The sequence below is a fragment of the Pituophis catenifer genome, unplaced genomic scaffold, assembly GCF_029215685.1.
Source record: "Pituophis catenifer annectens isolate HBS135680 unplaced genomic scaffold, rPitCat1.0.hap2 SCAF_2, whole genome shotgun sequence".
Classification (NCBI taxonomy): domain Eukaryota; kingdom Metazoa; phylum Chordata; class Lepidosauria; order Squamata; family Colubridae; genus Pituophis; species Pituophis catenifer.
The window spans coordinates 19,530,436-19,551,506 of NW_027256882.1; the positions used below are offsets into that span (position 1 = coordinate 19,530,436).

At 40.0% G+C, this 21,071-nt stretch overlaps 1 protein-coding gene across 1 annotated transcript; it reads left to right on the plus strand.

Moving 5' to 3' along the window:
• Window positions 1-4,241: 4,241 nt before the first annotated feature.
• Window positions 4,242-18,299, plus strand: LOC139309970 (vomeronasal type-2 receptor 26-like). Its single transcript, XM_070934151.1, has 6 exons — window positions 4,242-4,462; window positions 5,820-6,111; window positions 8,731-9,507; window positions 12,574-12,786; window positions 15,990-16,116; window positions 17,389-18,299. The coding sequence occupies exons 1-6, from the start codon at window positions 4,242-4,244 to the stop codon at window positions 18,297-18,299; spliced, it is 2,541 nt and encodes an 846-aa protein (XP_070790252.1).
• Window positions 18,300-21,071: the final 2,772 nt, after the last annotated feature.

Consider the following 21,071-nt stretch of genomic DNA (forward strand, 5'->3'; position numbering starts at 1 on the left):
GAACTGCTCTTTCATAGAAAAGGAAAAGTAAAAGTATTATAAACATCAGGACCAGGTTCAGCAGTCCATTTGCATTTCAAAGACAACAGCCACTCTTTTGAAGATAACAAAGTTCACATTTTGGACAGAGAGGACCACTAGTTTGGAAGAGGGGTCAAAGAGGCCATCTATGTCCAAATTGAACAGCCCTCTCTCAACAGAGGGTGGCATGACATCATCTACTTGTATCTCCAGTCTCCAACACAGTCCTTTCAGCAGTTCCAAGAAGGCTCCACACCCATTTGCACTACTCAGGTGACTCTGAGGATACAGATGAACCTCCAAGTGCTTCAACGACCCTCTAAAAGGATGCAAATTACCAGCTGTCTGCAAGGAATGTAAACCCTTCCATTCCCCATCATCCAGTCAGAGCTGAAGAAGCTTCTTGGATGAAAAGCGAAACGTCTTCAAAGAATAAACAAAAAAGTCCAGTTGCCTCCTGAAAAAACACCTTTGGGACAACCATGACCTGGATAATTGAGAATATAAACATGGTGGTTATTATGAAGAAGCAAATGATTTCTCCTCTTGCAAATAGAAATTTGGGCACAGGGATCGCTTATTCCTTCATTCTGCTCAGATGTTGCAGCTCTTCCTGCTGATCTTATAGCATGGAAAGTAGGCTAAAGAACCTCATACACAAACCTTTGTAATTTTGTAGGTGGCCAACATGGGGGAAATCTGGGAGGAGAGGTCATTCTTAGTCCCTTCAAGAACAATGAAGAGGTCCTTCTGTCCTTCACAACTGTAGTTGGGAACCTTGACCTCCCCAGCAGTGAGCAGGTCCAGCCCAGCATCCCAAGCCATTCTGGGTTTCAAATAATTGTCATGAAAGTTGTAACTCAGGTCAGGTGTACATTGGGGAGGAACTGGAGATTGTGGTCGATCTCTTGGATGGCAATTAGAAATGAGAAGACTTTCCCATTGCAGATGGACGCTCTCCTAGTAAAGTCTAATGTAAACTAAATTAGAACAAAGAAAACAGAAAAGGGAGAAATATTTTAAACTCTCTGAAGTTACATTTTGACTTTCTATCCTGTCTAATCATTAAAACCATAAATTGCTGGTACATTTTTTGTGGAGATTTTACAGAAAAAGTCCATAAGTGTGTTGCAGTTACCAATAAGTCTAGATTTTGCCCTTTCACTAATGAAAGAAGTCAGTTTGTTCATCTCAGCAAGTTCTGTTAATTTCAACAATCATTCCTGCATGTTAGTGCAGAATCTTACAACTCTGTCCTATAGTAATCTTGCCATAGTAATCATATATTGAAATAATCTTCCATGGAACTTTTGTGCTTATCCCTCAATTCTCAAAGAAAATATTCTGGCTTCAATTGAATATTTATCATTAAAATTTTCTGTATCAATGTATGATTTGAATCCAATTTTTAAAGCTTTTTTTTTACATGTCTATCAAGGATAATATGTTTCTTCATGTTATTTATAATTCCAAATCTACAAAGTTTCCCAATAAAAAGCACCTGAAATCATCCCTGGGAATCTGTTTTAATTGAGCAAACTTTCTTTGTGTTGTCACCATCTCATCCCATCCAGGGTTCCTGAGATACTGAGAGATTTAATTGCTGAGTTATAATTCAAAAGTTAGCATATGTTTTGTGTGTGTGTGTTTGGGGGAAAAGGGGAGGGAAAGCAGAGCATTGGTATGGTTGACAAAATTGAGAAACTTTCCTTGAAACATCATCCTTTCCCTCATTTTCACCAGAGAATCAAAATGACTCTCATGTTCCTCAGGTATTAAGTACTCATTCATTTTCTTCCTTTATTAGATTTGTATCCCATTTTTTTCAGGAGCTCAAGATAGTGGACAAATACTCATTCCTGTTTTTCCTCCAGCCAATCACTATTTCAGATAAAAGATTGAATAAGTGTGATGATGTTGCCTACAGATTTTCCATGGTGAACTTGAACTTTGGACTTTGATCCAGCTTTGTGAAATCAACTGCTGGGGCTCCTCTGGAGATGATTATTCCCCTTTCCCTCAATCCTCTCTCTACAAGACTAATCAGTCACCTTTTCAACTTATCCTCATGCCAGTGTCAAAAAACAACTCTAAAGAGAAGGGAGAAAGGCAGAAGGACGCTCCCTGTGTCACAGGTGCCACATTACTCATAGCTGAGCTTTTCCAATGAGACACAAAGGCCCATTCATTCTTGACATGGGTCTTGATCAGCTGCTGCTTGAGGACATCAACCTGTGCTCTGTTCCTGGTACAGATGTGTCCCAAATATTTCTCCGTAGGAGCCTCTTCCTGAGCTTCTGGTTTCCTTTCTGGGTTCAGCTACTAATGTCAATTATAGTGGGATGGCTGCTATGTTCTCAGGATCCCTCCTGGTACCACAACTCTGAAGTGGTGATGTTGTACATCAAAACTTGTGGTTCTTTCCTCCAGGTTGTTTGTTGTGATGCTTAGCCAAAATTTCCCACAAAGCCCAACCAGAATGATAGTCCTTCTCCCCACTCCCAAGGTACTGCTAACCCACTCTTTCATGGTAGTGAATTGTTATTCCAAGGAATCTTTTGAATCTGTAAAGAGGAAATGTCTTTTTTAAGACTAGGACTTATCTTGATTTGATTTATGAGCTCTTTTTCTTGGTTTTTTGGGCTGCTGCTGCACACTGTTGACTCATATTTAAGTGATTGTCCACTAGGACTGCATAATCTTTGTAGTTACTGGCATTAAACCAAGTTTCACCTAGTCTATACCTACAAAGTTATTTTTTTAAAAAATATACTTTATTGGTTTTGTGATTAAAAACATCAAATCTCTACTAAAATCAGAAGTGCAGTGTTTGTACATATTTACAAGATATACATCAGGTATATTTCACATTTAAATTGCAAAAGATAAGCGTACCCTGACATCATAATTTTATCCTATTATTTAACCATTCGTACCACTTTCCCCATACTACATGGTGTTTTGATTTCTCGTTGTTATTTAACTCGTTCGTTAGTTTTGACATTTCTGCGCACTCTAAAATTTTATTTATTAAAATTTCCTCTGATGGTATAGTTTTATCTTTCCAAAATTTCACATAAACTAATCTGGCCGCTGTTGTAATATGAATGATAAGTTGGATTTTATCTTTAGTAAGTCCATTCCTAATTATTCCCAAGAGAAATATTTCAGGGGATAGATCTAATTCCTCATCAATTATTTCCCGTAACCAAATTCAAATTCTAGACCAAAAACTTTTTGTCATTGAGCAGGTCCACCACATATGATAGAAAGTGCCAACCTCCTTACCACACTTCCAACAAGTTGCTGAAGCAACAGTTATTTTTTTATCTTGCTTACTTTTATCTATGTTGAATTTTATTTTGTTAAATAGAGCCCAAGTCTGTCAAGAACCTTTTGGATCTTGAGCTGGTCTTCTGGGGTTTTGGCTATTCCTGCCAGCTTAGTGTCATGTGCAAATCTGATGAGTTTCCTTTCAATTCCCTTGTGTAGATTGTTTATGGAGATATTGAAGAGTATTGGGTCTAAAATGGAACCTTGGGGTACCCCACTGCTTACTTCCCTCCATGTGGATATATTTATGTTGAGTACGATTTGTCACCAATCAAAAACCCATATCATCAGCATATAATAGTCACCAACACCAAAGATGGAGGATGAGCTTGTCCAGTGGTATCTGTTAGTATTGAAAACATGGAAGAGAATTTACCATGTATCTTCTCAGACATCAGGTGCTTTTCAACTGGGATTTAACTTTATTCCTCCAGTGTTAATTTCCAAACATGTTCCAATAGGAAGAGACAGAACTACTGAAGAATAGTGTCCCCATGGGTGTGTTTGATTTTTCACCAATATTTTTTCTCCAGTCCCAAAGAAGATCAGGATTCCCAGAGGAGAAGTTGCTTCTCACTGTAATTATCTTCATCCCAGTCTTGGGAACCTCTTTTACTACTTCTCCAGTGACTGCCTTTGATGTAAACATCAGAGTGAAACAAAATGGAAGGAATCTTGCATTGGAAAAGGATAAAACCCCCTAGATACAGTATGTTGAGTGTTTTGCAGGTGATGTGCTTTAAATGTATATTTCTCTCTTTTCCATGTCAAGCTTGGTTTGTCTCTGTCTGAATTAGAAAAGCCACTGGCATTTCCATTTTATGAAAGTGCACTGAATTTTTCTAACTCATTGTTTAGAAATACTGGTTGATTCAGCACGAGCAGGAATGGACTTCCTGCTTCTGTTTACGATGCTGCTGCTTGTATTAACCCAGCAAAACTCTGGGAGGCTCAGAATCAAATGCCCCCCAACTTTGACGCAACAAGACAGAGGAAATCCATGGAACTATTATGGGCCAGGAGACCACATCATTAGTGTGGTTGAAACTGCAACAAAACCTTTGCTTGAACCATTGCAGTTCAACGGGGCTCGTTATATTTCTTCTCTGTAAGTCATTCAGTGCAATGGAGTTGCATTTTCCCCCATTTGCATTTCTAACACTCTTCTTCCTTTCTTCCTATTTCACCAAATTGTAGAAGATGTGTAAATTTTTGAATTTGATTTATCCTTTTTTGCCTTATCCTGAAAAGAGCCTGTAGTACAGTGGACTAAGCAGTGTTATTAACAGATTAACATCTGCTGCTTGCAATTACTGCAAGTTCAAATCTCACCAGGCTCAAGGTTGACTCAGTCTTCCATCCTTTCAAAGGTAGGTGAAATGAGGACCCAGATTGTGGGGGCAATAAGCTGACTTTGTATAAATATACAAAAGTATGAAGGCTATTGCTTAATGCATTGTAAGCCACCCTGAGTCTCCGGGGAAGGGCGGCATATAAATTAAAGCAAAAAAAAAATATAGACTGTAAAATGGAAAGATAGGGCAGATGAAACACTAAGAGAACTTGAGGAAGAAGGACACAGAAGTCCAGATCATCTTCTCCTCCCCTTTCAGTCCTGAGTTCAACTCTTGAATACTGATGTTTATTTCATGTAATCATTGAAAGTGTTGTAGTTGCCTGCAAGTCCATGTTAAATGCTGCTCCTTATAGGAATAAGGGGACGTGATGGCTCAGCAGCTAAGACACTGAGCTTGTCGATCAGAAAGGCCGGTAGTTCGGTAGTTCAAATCCCTAGTGCCGTGTAATGGAGTGAGCTCCCGTTACTTGTCCCAGCTTCTGCCAACCTAGCAGTTCGAAAGCACATAAAAAATGCAAGTAGAAAAAAGAGGGACCACCTTTGGTGGGAAGGTAACAGCGTTCTGTGCGCCTTCAGCATTTAATCGTGGTGGCCACATAACCACGGAGATGTCTTTGGACAGTGCTGGCTCTTTGGTTTTGAAACGGAGATAAGCACTGCCTCCTAGAGTCGGGAATGACTAGTAGATATGTGCGAGGGGAACCTTTACCTTTACCTTTTATAGGAATAAGAATGATTTGTTTTCATAATTGCTTTGCTGGCTGACTTATACTTCCCTCATGTTGCTTCTTTACAACATATTTATAGAATATATTATACCTACTTTAATGATTAAATGATTCTGAATCCTGATTGTTTGACAAATAAAAATAAGTGCTCCTACAAATAATGATGTATCTGTGACTAATAACCCTGATGGAGGACTACCTCCATCCCATCTTCTCAACGCCAACAAACCTTAAATGATGATGGGTGACAATGACCTGTTTCTGTTTTAGGATCAATACTGCTTTAATACTCAATAAGCTTGTGGAGACAAAGAATAAATTAATAAATACATATTATATATATATATATTGATGATAATAACATGGAAATATTTGTACAGGATTAAAGATACTAATCTCCAAGAAATGCTACTCTTCATTCTTGCCATTCAAGCGGTCAACAAAAATATCCAACTCCTGCAAAACCTCACACTTGGCTACAACATCCATGACAACTATATGAGCACTCTCCACACTTCAGATGCCTTAATGGACATGCTCTCTACTGGAGAAGCCAATGTTCCTAACTATAGCTGTGGAGCAAGGGACAACCTGCTGGCTATTATTGATGGAGCTTTCAGGGAAGTCTCCATGCAGATGTCTACATTAGTAGGAACCTACAAAGTCCCTCAGGTTTGTGTGTGTGTGTGTGTGTGTGTGTGTGTGTGTGTGTGTGTGTGTGTTTCTCGATCTGGTAAAGTGAATGGGGTTGGTGAACAATAGATCTAGACATAATTAATCAAAGCAGCCATATCCACTTATGACATCGTCTCCATTGCTTTGGAGGCTTCTGCTGCATACTTGTGAAGGTGAAGAAAGCCTCCTTGGAGACAGACTCCTTCTTTCTTTGATGCACTTTCTGATGCACCCAACCTCCTACTTGCAGCTGCTCATTGGCTGGAATGTCAGGGATCCCATTCTGATCCTGATGCTGGGTCTGACTGGTACTTGGGTCAGGCTCTGCTCCCATTGAAAAGACTATATAGCGGGAAGACACTTGATCATAGGTCAAGATGAAGAACACCTACTGGGATGGGAATTAATTCAAAGCCTAAAGGCATTGATTCCCCATTAAAAAATCTCACAGGGAGACCTTTTTTTAGATTCCTTAAAGGCGAGCTTCTGATGGACAAGAGTGCCATGGGAAATACATCTAATCATCTCCAGCCAATTATTTCTACTAGTTTGGACAGGTGATTTTTTTTTATTGTTCCTGCCATGCTCTCTGCCAAAGAGGATTTGATTTTTATCCTATCTTTATTATTCTTTATAAAGAACTCAAAGTGTTGAACATGCTTAATACTTCTTCTTCCTCCTATTTTCCCCACAACATCAATCCTCTGGGCTGTGAGAGTGTGACTGGCTCGAAGTCACCCAGCTGATTTTTCATGCCTAAGGTGGGACTAGAACTAGAAGTTCCCAAATAAGCAATCAGTAGAGCTCTTCTATGTTTCTTGACTTTGAAGAAGAATCATCCACTTTCTTGGTATCTTTTAGACAGAGCAGGACTGTGGATGGAGAAGAGAGGATGGTTCTTCTCTTCCAGCACTCCCTTGCCTGATAAGGTGGTCAACATGGCCATGCAGAAATAAATATCCCCCACAATTTTTATTCCATACTAAAATTCACTAATTAAATAAATGAATCCCAGATCAGAATTGATTTATGGTCTCCAAGGTGAAAAGGCCCATACCTGGTGCTATTATATTAGTTGCTCATAGATGATGATGATGATAATGATGATGATATTGTTATTGTTGTTGATGATGATGATGATGATGATGATGATGATGATGATGATGATGATGATGATATGGAGATATAATAGAAAACAAAACCACAAATAGGGCCAATTCTTAACATTCAACAGGGTTCAAGGGTACTTAATAGGTATTAGAAGACAAGCATCACTAGAGTTAAGTGCCACCAACCTAGCCATCAATAGACACATAGACATCTATAGACAATGCAAAAGAGATAATCAACCAGCCCAAAATGAAACAAAAAAACTTAAACACCTTTCCACCAGCAATCAGCACCCAGATCAGCATAGATTAACTCTAAGGTCAACAATACCCCAATCAAGAAACTGTCAAAGAACCAACAGTAAACAGCCCAACCAAAGACTCTCTAAGACCAAGCCCACCAACACTGACAGGCAAGCCTCCAGAATATAAATTGACAGCAAAAAGCACTCCTTACTAGCACTGATGATGTTATCTAGTTTGGGTAATGAAATGCCTGCAAGCTACTCAGAGAGCACCAACGACCCCTCACCAAAGAAGCTACTTGAATAAGCAGAGAAAAGTTTCAAATCAAAAATGAAGTCCAATTGCCATCACTTAACTTCCAGCCAACTCTACAGGATGACTGAGAATATTCATTGAGCTATGTAGTAGGTCCCTTTATTGGAATGAAATAGTTTAATAAATAATAAATAAATAAATAAATAAATAATTTTATTTCTATACTGCCATTCTCCCGAAGGACTCAGGGTGGTGTACAGCCTATTAAAAGTACAAAGACAGACATCAATTAAAAATAATTAAAATTATTAAATAATTTCGACTCAGATTTAAAACCCCAAAAATTCAAAACACCCAATTTAAAATCATTACATTGATAGCCCGGCCTGGCGAAACAGCATGGTCTTGAGGGCACAGTGAAATACACGGAGGTCAGAGATCTTACGCATTTCCAGGGGCAGTTCATTCCACAGGGCAGGGGCTCCCACAGAGAAGGCCCTCCCCCTGGGTGTCGCCAGCTGACATAACTTGGCCGATGGCACCCTGAGGAGACCCTCTCTGTGGGAGCGTACTGGCCAGTGGGCCAGTCCACTTTTGCTTGAAATATACACATGTGACTGATTGGATTAAATTGTAGAGTATGACAGAAATATTATTTGCATTTTTATTCTTATTCTTTTTAACTTAATTTTTATCCTGTATTCCATATTTATGTGCAGTCTTCTTAATGCTCTGTGTTTAAGGGTCGTTCCAAGTGAAGCCGCCAGCACAAGTGACATTGAGCTGGCCACACCCACCCTGGCCACGCCCCCTTCCCCCCCAAGGTCAAACACAACCCTGATGCGGCCCTCAATGAAATCAATATTATATCTTAATATGGCCTAATAGTTAATCAAGAATAAACTACTCTAATATTTTCATGAGAACCAAGTTGGATTTCTTAAGAGCTAATATTTTGGATGATCTGACTGTAAATATAACACAGAATTCTTAATTGCTTTTTCAGATCACTTGTAGATTTGTTTCAGAGGCTCTGAGTGATAAAACTCAATTCCCTTATTTCTTCCGGATGGCCCCGAAAAATGGGGTCCAGTACCCAGCAATTGTCCAACTGCTCCTCCATTTCAGATGGACCTTGATTGGTCTCTTTGCTTCCGATACAGAGCAAGGAGAAAATTTCATGAGGACCTTTACCCCTACCCTTGTCAGGAATGGAATTTGTGTTGTTATATCACAACAATTGTCTATGACTAGACTTGCAGCACCACTTAAGAATGCCATCTCTAAGTGGAGGCAACTCAATGTCTTCATTTTCTTTACAGACTATAGTAGCATGATGGATGGAATTCACCAAGTCCATTTTACACTTGAAGGTTTGTCACAACCCATTGAAGGCAAAGTCTGGATCATCACACTCTTTGGAGACTTGCCAATGAAAAGTCACAGACTTTATGAATATGTCCATAGTATTTGGAACTTTGTTATTCAGGAAAGAGGGTATGAAGATTCCTTCGAACCATTTATATTTGTGGAACCCTTGCATAAGTGTTTTCACTGTTCTTTTTCGAAGCACGTCTTTTCTGTCAAAGGCCGGAGAAGATGCATCCAGAAAGCACCACTGGAGACCCAAGATAAAAGCAACAGGTTAAAAATTGACCACCGTGCTTACAGTGTCATTAAGACTCTGGCCCATGCCTTGAATGCTGCATATTCCTCCAGATCCAAGAGGAGAAGGAAGGAGGGCGAAGAGAAGTTGGGCCTTCCAAAGATGCAGCCATGGCAGGTATGGGATCCTGACAAGGATTCATGAAACGTAGTTTCTTTAGAGAAGAAATCCAAAGGGAAATTAGGGGGAACTTTCTGCACCTCCTTGTGTGGCCAACAGGCAATTGTTGGCAATCTGTTCACTTTGTGAGTAATGTTTCTAAGACTGGATACTATGACAGATATAATTTAACATTAAATACTGCTAATTTTAAAAAAGGGTGTCTGGTTTTTATACAAAGTCTTCTCCAAGCATAGTGCCTCCAAAGTGACCTGATACTTGAGCTGGGGTCACCGCAAACCAGAAGGTTCCTGAGATCCTTATGGATGCATTTGACTCTTTTCCATGAGCATCACACTGATAACTGACATTTGGTTTCTAATCAACTATCATTTTCTCAAATATTCTTACCAAGTTTGGTATCTCTCATCCTTCTTCCCCTGAATCATTACTGATAATATCACAAAATTAATTATATGATTATCATGACGTTATTAAAATATTACTACTGCCAACTTATTATAATCAATGCCCAGTACAGTGTATATACACATAAAGGTAAAAATTTTCCCTGTCCAGTCATGTCTGACTCCAGAAGGTGGTGCACATCTCTTAGCCAAGGGAGCAAGCATTGTCCACAGACATTTTCATGGTCATGTGGCCAGTATAACTGTAAGCTGGGACACATGGAATGTTGTTACCTTCCCACTGAAGTGGTACCTATTTGCCTACTCGCATTTGCATGCTTTCAAACTGCTAGGTGGGTAGGAGCTGAGGCAAGTGACAGGAACTCACCCTGTTGTGTGGTGCTCAGGTCTTGAACCCAGGCTGTCAGCTTTCCAGCTGATAAATTCAGTATATTTAATGCTGAGCCACTCCACACCCATGTACACATATACCCAGTGGTGGGATTCAGCCGGTTCTCTCCGGATTAGGTGAATTGGTAGCAGCAACCCTCTGCCCACCCTCCCGGATGTAATGCACAAGCACTTTACATGCACAGAAGGCCATGCACATGTGCAGAGTGGTGCATGCAAGAGAAGGGAGTGCATGCACACTCACAATTGCGAACCAGTAGGGAAGTTAAGTGAATCCCACCTCTGCATATACCTATACCTATACAAATACATACACTTACGGTAGACTATACTTATACAGGAAATAGTAGAAATGAAACCTTAATGAGATATAGATCTAATAATTTTGTTCATACATGAGATAATATACTTTATCAAGACCCACTTTCTGAAAATCAGATACTTTTCTGCTGAATTTTCATTATGCACCTCTCTCTATGATGAAATCATGAATATATTTCTGGAAGCTTGGTACTTTTCAAAAGAGATCAAAATATGAGTTTGTACAGCCAAGAGAGAACAGAAGGGGAAAAGGGGACATGATTGAATTTTTTAAATGTATTAAGATGTGAATAAGGTTATAGAAGGTAGTATTTTCAATTTTAAGCAAAATTAAGGACTCGGAGGCATAACCTCGAACTGACAGAAGGGGAGTTCAAATAATGTTAGAAAGTATGACTTTACAGAAAGACTAGTGGAAGTTTGGAACCAACTTCCAAAATAAAAATAATACCCCTAATTAAAAAATAAATTAATTAATTAAAAAGAATACAAAAAAATAAATAAATCAAAGGCCAGATCCTTTGTCCATGAGGCCTTTTTCTGCCATCAGTTGCCTATGTTTCTATGTAAGCAGGGATGTCTTAAGACTAATTATAAATCTTGCAATACAAAATGATGATTTATCAAGTTTATCTATAATAATAAAAAAAACCCAAAATAACAGAGTAGGAAGAGAACTTGGAGATCTTCTAGTCCAATCAGTTTTGGTCAGGCAGAAAACTCTACACTATTTCAGACAAAAGTTGCCCAATCTCTTTTAAAAAACCTCCAGTGTTGAAGAATCAGCAACTTCTGGAGGAAAGTTGTTCCATTCAGAAATTGTTCTGTCAGGAAATTCCTTAGTTCTAGGTTGGATCTCTCCTTGATTAGTTTCCATCCATTGCTTTTTGTCCTGCTTTGAGGTCAGTGGTGGGTTTCACTAAACTTTTGCTACCGGTTTGCTCGCGTACACGCACTTGCTTCGCTCATGCACGCCACTTCTGCACATGCAGAGAAGCTACTGCGCACGCGCAGAACATATTTATGATGTCCAGGTGGGTGGGCGGAGCCTCCTCCCGCTTCCGCTACCAGTTCGCCTGAACCAGGGCGAACTGGTAGCAACCCACCACTGCTTCATGTGCTTTGGAGAATAGGTTCACTCCCTCTTCTTTTTGTCAGCCCCTTAGATATCGGAATACTTCTGTCATGACACTCCAATCCTTCTTTTCACTAGACTAGGGATACCCAATTCCTGCAACCATTCTTCACATGTTTTAGCATCCATTCCCCTAATCCTCTTTGTTGCTCTTCTCTGCACTCTTTCTGGCATTTCAACATCTGTTTTATATTGTAGTGACCAAAACTGGATGTAATATTTTAAATTATAGAAGAAAAGATGATCAAGTTCTAATTGATCATCTATTCTTCATTGGTCATCTATTCTTCAGAAGAGCAACCAGGAAGATTAGGGGACTGGAGACTAAAACATATGAAGAACCTATGAAGGCATGGCTAGTCTAGTGAGGAGAAGGACCAGGGGAGACATGACAAATATTGGAGCAGTCTTCCAATATTTGAGGGGCTGCCACAGAGAGGAGGGGGTCAAGCTATTTTCCAAGGCACCTGAAGTCCAGACAAGGAATAATGGAAGGAAACTGATCAAGGAGAAATTCAACCTAGAAATCAGGAGAAATTTTCTGACAGTGAGAACAATCAACCAAAACAGTAGTAACACTTGTTTTCCAACTAAGAATATTTGCAAATTAGACAAGTGTAGAATATATGATTGACAAGTTTTGCTGAAACATTTTCACTCTGTTATGCAGGTAATGATAACACCTTTTGTCAAAATTAAGAATATTTGGAAATTAGGCACACATAGAAGAAAGGTTTAAATGTAGAAAAACCATGTTGGTTTAGATAGCAAGTTTTTTGCTTTTCAAATTGGTAGCTGTTTCCATTCCAGCTTCATCCCTTTCTGCAGAAGAATGAATTTTGCAATCTTTCTGAGATGGAACTATACTTGGACCAACATGGAGATCTGGCAGCAGATATGAGCATCCTGAGTTGGGTGATTATCCCTGAAGAGGATTGCATAGAAGTGCATCTGGGTAATTTTCAAAGGCAGAGACTTATTATCAACGAATATTTTTTTTTATTGATAAAGTGGCTCAATAAGGTGGGTGAAACATTGGCATCTTTTCTCTCTTTTCCAAAGCTTTTAGTGTCCATTTCAAGTGGGCTAAGCCTAGTCAAAAATTCATTAAGAATTTTATGTGTGGACTAAAACATTTATCATTTTTCTGGATAGGGAGGCTTCATAAATACTTCAATCAAGGTGTTTTTCAGATTCTGTAATATGGGACACTGCTTTAAGCTGATTCAGCTACATCCAGATTGAGCTACTGAGTGATAAAATTGATGAGAGAGGCCCTCAAGTGCTAGGTATTATGGGGTTGATGGCCTCACGTCTGTTTGTTCTTTGTCCAGAAACAGCAAAGCAAAAGACAATTCTGTTAACTAATGCTTGGGTTCCAGTTTGGAGTGAACCTGGTAAAAAAAAAAAGGGTCAAGATTGAATGGAGGTCCTGCTTGATCCAGTGGGAAATAACCAGGGGTGGGCTTCAAAAATGTCAGCAATGGGTTCTCTGCCCGGTTGCTGGGTGGGTGTGGCCTAGACGGCCTCCTGCACCATGACAGGGGGCGTTTTTGCCTTCCCCAAGCTAAGGAGGCTTTCCTCAAGCCTCTGGGAGGGCAAAAACTGCCTCCCCTGGGCTCCAGAGGCCCTCCAGAGGCCAGAAACAAGCCCATTTCTAGCCTTCCAGAACTTCAGGGAACTCCAGGGAGGCCTGTTTTTCCTGCTCCTCAAGCCTCCATGCTGGCCCTGCACTTACCTCTCATCCAAAATGGGCTGCGTGGAGACTCCTTGGAGGGGCGGTGTGGGGTGGGCGTGGCCAGCCAGGGGTGGGATTTGGAGGTTCTCCAAACCAGCTATAACATAGGCTACGGGTTCTCCCAAACCCAGGAGAACCTGCAGCAGCCTATCCCTGGAAATAACCCTTGGCATTACAATTCAGCTTGTCCTGGTTGGAGACAGTGTCTCCTGAAAGGGAAGCCCATAGTCTGGGAGGTTTTTAAACAGGCCAGAGCTGACCAGAGTTATACATGCTTCTCTTTCATTCAACTGGGATAGAGCAACAGGAGGTCTAAGGCTTTCATTGAAATCAAAAACTGTTTTGATGTGAGATAATGCCTGACTGAGAAAATTGAATTACTGAAGCAAGACTTTGATCTAAAGAAAAACCGTTCCTCATATTGAAAGTAACAATATTTGGATTAGATTTGGCTTTTCGCTTGTAAAATGACACTTCTTCTGAAAACCCCTTGAATGCAATTGTACATTTTGATTGTTAGCTACCTTAAAGTCTCTCTGGGCAAAAAGAAGGCTTCTAATTTGACTAATAATAAATTTGGGTATTTCTTTCCACACCAGTTGGTGTTACCTACTTACAGTTCTTCAAAAGAAAGGACTTTTCTTGAATACCGAGCTGGGCCTTTTCCCACAGAACTCATACCTATATTCCATGTGCTTCAGCAAAAGGTGGCTAACTTACTGTTCCTGAGGGACACATTCTCATCTCCATCTCACCTCAGTACAATTCTAGAAAATAGGCAGTAATCTTTAGTCTCATTTCAATAGCAAGACAGCTTTATGAACAGAGAATATAAATATAGAAAACCAAAGAACAGCTCATTTAATTTTGATAACTGTAATTTCTATATCTTTTCCTTTGTGTGTTAACAGGGAGATTGTTTGAACTACTTTCAAAGGGGAACAGCTGTTGAATTTTTATCTAGTCTAGACAAAACCTTTCTAAATCCTATTGGGCATAATTTTGTTTTCTCATCACAGTCTATTTGTGTTGTAATAAATGTAATAGGATAAAAAAAATAGTAGATGTTTTAGAATGAAATTTATTCTAAAATTTAATCTGAGATCATCATACTTTAAAATCATGGATATATGAAAAATGAAGGAATGCATATTAATATAGCCATGAGAACAAACCCACTGATTCAGTAGAGTAGAGTAGAGTAGAGTAGAGTAGAGTAGAGTAGAGTAGAGTAGAGTAGAGTAGAATAGAATAGAATAGAATAGAATAGAATAGAATAGAATAGAATAGAATAGAATAGAATAGAATAGAATATTCTTTATTGCCCAAGTGTGATTGAATGCATATGGAATTTGTCTCCAGTACATAAATGCCATAAAAAAACAAAGTGATAAATCATAAGGTACCAATATGAGAAGGTAATAGAAAAGATGATAAGGGTGACAGTAATACAGCCCTACTTCATGGTTAAATATTCTTACACATGACAATGCTCTGAGAATTAGATGTTTAAATTTGTTTTAAATTGATTGGGGTTTTAAATCTGTCTGGGCCAAACTATTTAATTCGATTTTATCTCTGCTTTTTAAATTTTGTATGTATGTATTTTATTGTTGGCTGTTCACCGCCCTGAGTCCTTCGGGAGTAGGGCGGTATATAAATCAAATAAAAGTAAAAGTAAAGTAAAGTAAAGAAGAGTGATGACATGGGGGGGGGAGAAACTGCCTATGTCTGGTTGTTTTGGCATGCAATGCCCTGTAGTGGCCTCCTGAAGGGAGGAGTTGAAACAGTTTATGTCCCGGATATGAGAGGTCCGTAGATATTTTCTCAGCTCTCTTTCCAACCCGTGCAGTATAACAGGTCCTCAGTGGAAGGCAGGCTGGTTGCAATTGTTTTTTCGGCAGCCCTAAATATTTGTTGAAGTCTGTACCTGTCCTGTTTCATTGCTATACCAAACCAGATAGTTATAGAAGTAAAAATTACAGACTCAGTAATTCCTCTGTAGAATGCTATCAGCAGCTCCTTGGGCATTCTGAGTTTCTGAGTTGATGCAGGAAAAACATTTACTTAATGCTAAATCTTTTCTCAATTCTATCCCTTCAAACTTTATTAAGTAGAAAAGTCCTTCTGGCAGTAGTCCTATCTCCTACAATGTTTGGAACTAGTTAGAAATTTCATGGCAACTAACCTTCTTTTCTTGTTGCTTTGAAAGGGTTTGCTGTTCATCTGAGTGACTTCTTCAATATGAGCAAATTGGTTAGGGGGACCCCATATATGTCCTCTAGGATGGTTTCATATTATTCTCTAATTTCACCTAATCTGAATAAGCCCACTGGGTCAGGCGATGGAAAATTTCTATCGTTATTTAGAAATTTTAAATGTACCTAAGTGAAGCCTAGAGACTACTTGGCTGATGTTCACGTCGACCTCCATTTTCTGACACATTTTCTGATACATTTTCTTTGGTTTTCCTTGTTTAACTGCTTAGTCTCTGCCACAGTCCAAATGTGGGGGAAAATGTCATCCTGGATTTGTCAAGCGGGCTCGAGAAGGAGAGCCAGTTTGCTGCTATGACTGTGTTCCTTGTCCAGAGGGGACCATCTCCACACAGGAAGGTGGGTCACACCAAAGGAAAGGGCAGGTGTCATGGAAGTGGATTCATCCAAAATATTTTCATGAAAATGCAAGTTAAAAGACTGATGGAAGCTCAATTGGTCTTCTTGTCTATTTTCAAACTGCATATCTAAAGGAAAGAATAGCAAAAAGACCCTGAACAAGGGGCTGGGAAGAGATAGCAGAGCGTGACTGACTGTGTAACCTTTACTAGTCCCAGAGAAAATATGTCTTATGCTTTTCAATTTGAATATGTTCTGCCACATTTGCCTTTCTGGGGACACCTGAGTTCTTTGAAACTTGAGGAATTGTTATAGGTTCACCTCCTGGAAGGATTATTGTAAAATGGGTCTCTGGTTGAAGTTCACTGAGAAGCTGAAAAGATGTGAACAGTTATAGATAATAATAGAATTCTCTATTGGCCAAGTGTGATTGGACACACAAGGAATTTGTCTTTGGTGCATATGCTCTCAGTGTACATAAAAAGACAAGATACACTCGACAAGAATCACAAGGCACAACACCCAGTGACAGTCATACAGTGCAATAAGCAATCAAATCATACTAGGAAACAATCAATATCAATATAAATTGCAAGGATACAAGCAACAAAGTTACAGTCATACAGTCACAAGTGGGAGGAGATGGGAGACAGGAACAATGAAAAGACCAATAGCAATAGTAATGCAGCCTTAGTGAATAGTTTGACAGTGTTGAGGGAATTATTTGTTTAGCAGAGTAATGGCGTTTGGGAAAACACTGTTCTTGTGCCTAGTTGTCTTTGTGTGCCATGCTCCATAGCGTCGTTTTCAGTGTAGGAGTTGAAACAATTTATGGATGCATGTCATTACATCCTTATTACCAAAGTCCCAGTAACCATTCCAGATTATTTGCAAGACTAGCTTTCTCTGCCAGCCAACTAGATTTCATAAAGTTGACATCCTGTGAGTCAAGTACATCAAGATGTTCCATCTGGCAGGACTCAAGAATTTTCCTGGAAAGATTGATTCATTTTTTACAACTAATAATGTAGATTCCTACTAAGATTCTGCACTCTACACAGGAAACCAATTGGGCCCCAACTCAGTTTCATAGAATTATAGCTTCTTCTTTTTTTTTTAACAAAATGATATTACTCTTAGTTTCTTTCTCTGGAGATTTTAGGAAATGCAATTTGGAAAATACCCCTAGTAAAAGTTGTTGTCTGAAGAATGTGTTTCTTGAAAAGTGAAAGGATAGAATATTAAAATAATATTGCTTTTTGTTTTTCTCAGATACAGAAAAATGCACCAATTGTCCAGATGACAAATACCCAAATGAGGATCAAGTCGATTGTATCCCTAAATTTATAACATTCCTGTCTTATGAAGAACATCTGGGCACTATCCTGGCCTCTTTTGCCTTACTCCTCTTCCTAACCACAAGTCTTGTTTTAATCATATTCATTAAATACCGAGAAACTCCCATTGTCAAAGCCAACAACCGAGACCTCTCTTACATCCTCCTGGTCTCCCTCCTGCTTTGCTTCTTGTCACCTTTTCTCTTCATTGGTCAACCAAGGAAAGCCACTTGCCTTCTCCGACAAACAGTTTTCAGCATCATCTTCTCGGTTGCCATTTCTTCTCTCTTGGCCAAAACAATCACCGTGATGCTGGCTTTCTTGGCCACAAAACCAGGAAACCGAATGAAGAAATGGTTGGGAAAGAGTTTGGCCAACTCCATCATCCTTTCTTCTTCTACTGGCCAAATTATCATCTGCTCCATCTGGCTTGGAGTTTCTCCACCATTTCCTGACTCTGACTTCCACTCCCAGCCTGGAGAGATCATTTTGCAATGCAATGAAGGGGCTGTTGTCATGTTCTACATCACCCTCAGCTATTTGGGCTTTCTGGCTTCCATCTGTTTCATGGTGGCTTTCCTGGCCAGAAATCTCCCTGGGGCCTTCAATGAAGCCAAGCTGATCACCTTCAGCATGCTGGTCTTCTGCAGTGTCTGGGTGACCTTTGTGCCTTCCTACCTGAGCACCAAAGGGAAATACATGGTGGCTGTGCAGGTCTTCTCCATCCTGACCTCCAATGCTGGTCTGCTGAGCTGCATCTTCATCCCCAAGTGCTACATTATCATTTTGAGGCCAGACTTGAATACAAAGGAACAGCTTACAACCAGAAGAAATGTAGAAATGTGAAACATGGAACATAGTAACATAGACAGACAGGAAAGTGAACTAAAGCTTGCTAATAGTGAATATTTGTGCTTACATAAAATTAAATATGCATATCTACAATTATCATCGTATCTTCCTTTTCGGAAATGTATAAATATGAGTATTAAAAAAAGGTTAAATCATGACAAGTGGACCAAAATTTGTTAAACTGAGATATTTTGTGTGGGGATGGTGTGATCTCAGTGGTTGGCAAACCACGCTGAGTAAACAACGTCAGCACAAAGTCCTAATCTCATCAGGAATGTAAAGACAGGATGTCTGGCAGAGACCTTATCTCAGATATGCAAGGCATGGGGACCCGGCACGTAGGCAATTGTTTGTCACAGGAAGAACATGAGGGAAACACAAGGGGTCCATATGGAATTCACGAGCCTTCTTTAGCCAATCAGTACAAGTAAATGTTGATTAATATTTTGCCATGATAGTTGTAAAATGACAATAAAAGGGAGCCTTTTGAATGGGGTCAGTGTGCCTTCCACAAGGTGCCTTCCCACTGAAGGGCCTTCCCGTGAACCATCTTCCTGCCTACGTGTCTTTCTTCATCGAAACAACAATTTTGTTATTCATCCAAGTAACTTCATCAGTCAAAATGAATTTTGTTAGGCAGAGAGTCAGAAAATCATTGGAATGTACTAACTCTTGTAGGGGTTTCTCCCCAAAATGTATTTAACAGATTAACAGAGTTGGAAGGATCCTTATCAGTGGTGGGTTGTTACTGGTTGGGCCCGGTTCTACCAAATAGTTAGTAACTTTAGAAACTAGTTTTCTGAACTGATAGTAACGGCAGCCTGAACTGGTCCACTGGTCGCTCCCCGCTCACCCACCCGACCTGTCCATCAGATGGTAAGCTGACCGAAACAAAGAAGCCTCTTAGCCACCTGGCTGCAGGGTGCCGAAAAGTCCTTCAGCCGGTGAGAAGAAAGCTGCACATGCGCAAAGATGGGGGTAGTGACCGAAGGTCTTTCTGGTGCTGTGCGCCAATGGCTGGGTGGAAAAGAAGCCTCTCAGCTTCCAAGTTCAGCAGGAGCCTTGGTAGTACATTGGTCTAAAGCACCCTGTTATTAGGAACAGCATATAAGGAAAACTTGTATAAGATGTTTTACAGGTGGCATTTACCCCCAGCGAGAATAGCCAGAATGTACAAGAATAAATCGGAGAAATGTTGGAAGTGTCATCAGACCCCGGGCTCATATTACCATATGTGGTGGACATGTGCAAAAGCTAAAAGATATTGGACTAAAATCCACAGGTGGTTGGAAAAAATGACAAAGAAACATATTGACTTTAAACCAGAGATATTTTTATTGGGGATTTTACCAGAAATATACAATAGAGAAATGAGATATTTAATTGTGAGTGTTTTAACGGCAGCTAGAATTGTATTTGCTAGAAACTGGAAAGGAGAGAAGATACCCATGGATGACGACGTTATCAAGAAAATTTTGGAGTGTGCTGAAATGAGTAAATTGACATTTGAAATTAGGGAACAAGAAGATAAACAATATTATTTGATATGGGATTTATTTTATCAATGGTTAGACAAGAAAGAATGGAAGTGAAATATGAAATGAAATGGATAAGATAATAAAATATATAAAGGGTTTTTTTTCCCCCTTATAGAGGATAATTTACTGTTAAATAATTGGTAAAGGAGAATAATAATGTAATAAACTGTTAAATAAGAAAATGTGGGATAGAGGATTAAGCACAAAAGATTCATAACCGATCAATACACTTTCTGTAATTGTAATGGATGACAATTGTTTTATGTTTTAAGTTTTGTTTAAAAATAAAAAAAAATTCAAAAAAAAAAAAAGACCAGCTGCCTGCAATTACTGCAGGTTCGAATCTCGCCAGGCTCAAGGTTGACTCAGCCTTCCATCCTTTCTAAGATAGGTAAATTGAGGACCCAGTTGTGGGGGCAATAAGCTGACTTTGTATAAATATACAAAAGGATCAAGGCTATTGCTTAGCACATTGTAAGCCGCCCTGAGTCTCTGGAGAAGGGCGGCATATAAATCAAATAAATAAATAAATAAATAAAAAAAAGACTCAGTCCCTTCACAGGGTCACTTTTCTCTGCACCCGAGAAAGATCAAAAGGCGTGGAACAGCCTTTAATGACAAAGTCACCTAGATGAGGTAAAAGAAAATGAACCACTGAGGAAAGGAGCCCCCCAAAGCTTCCGCCATTGCAGCCACCCCCCCTCCCCGCAGCTTGGAGCTCCAAGTGGAAGAGGTCCTCGGCTGTTGCCAAGAAGCAGCAGCTCTGGGTGCGCCACACCCGCTTCTTTCTCTTTGAGAGCCGCTTTGTAAACAAGGTGCAAAAAGGCTCTCAAAGAGAATGAAGCAGGCATGGCCCACCCAGAGCTGCCGCTTCTTCGCAACAGTCGAGGGCTGAAGAGTTCGCTCAGGAGTGACGCCGGCGAGGAAGGCGGCCGGGTCAGAGGGATGCATAGCCCGAGCTCTCTGGAACAGGTAAACAAGTGTGGGGAGGCAAAGGGGAGCGGACTCAGAGCCCCGTGTGTTGCACCCCCTCCCAGCCTTCACCCACATCTCTGTGCTACTAGTATCACTGCTGTTGGAGCCATGACAGGGACTGTGGCAGCCCAGTAGCAGCCATGAGCCGTGCTTTCCTCTAAGCGCTGTGGACTGCAGAGGGAAATATGTGCTTCTCTCTGCACAGAGCTTTCCAGATGAGACTTGGAGAAAAGTGCAGGTCATGGCTGCTAAA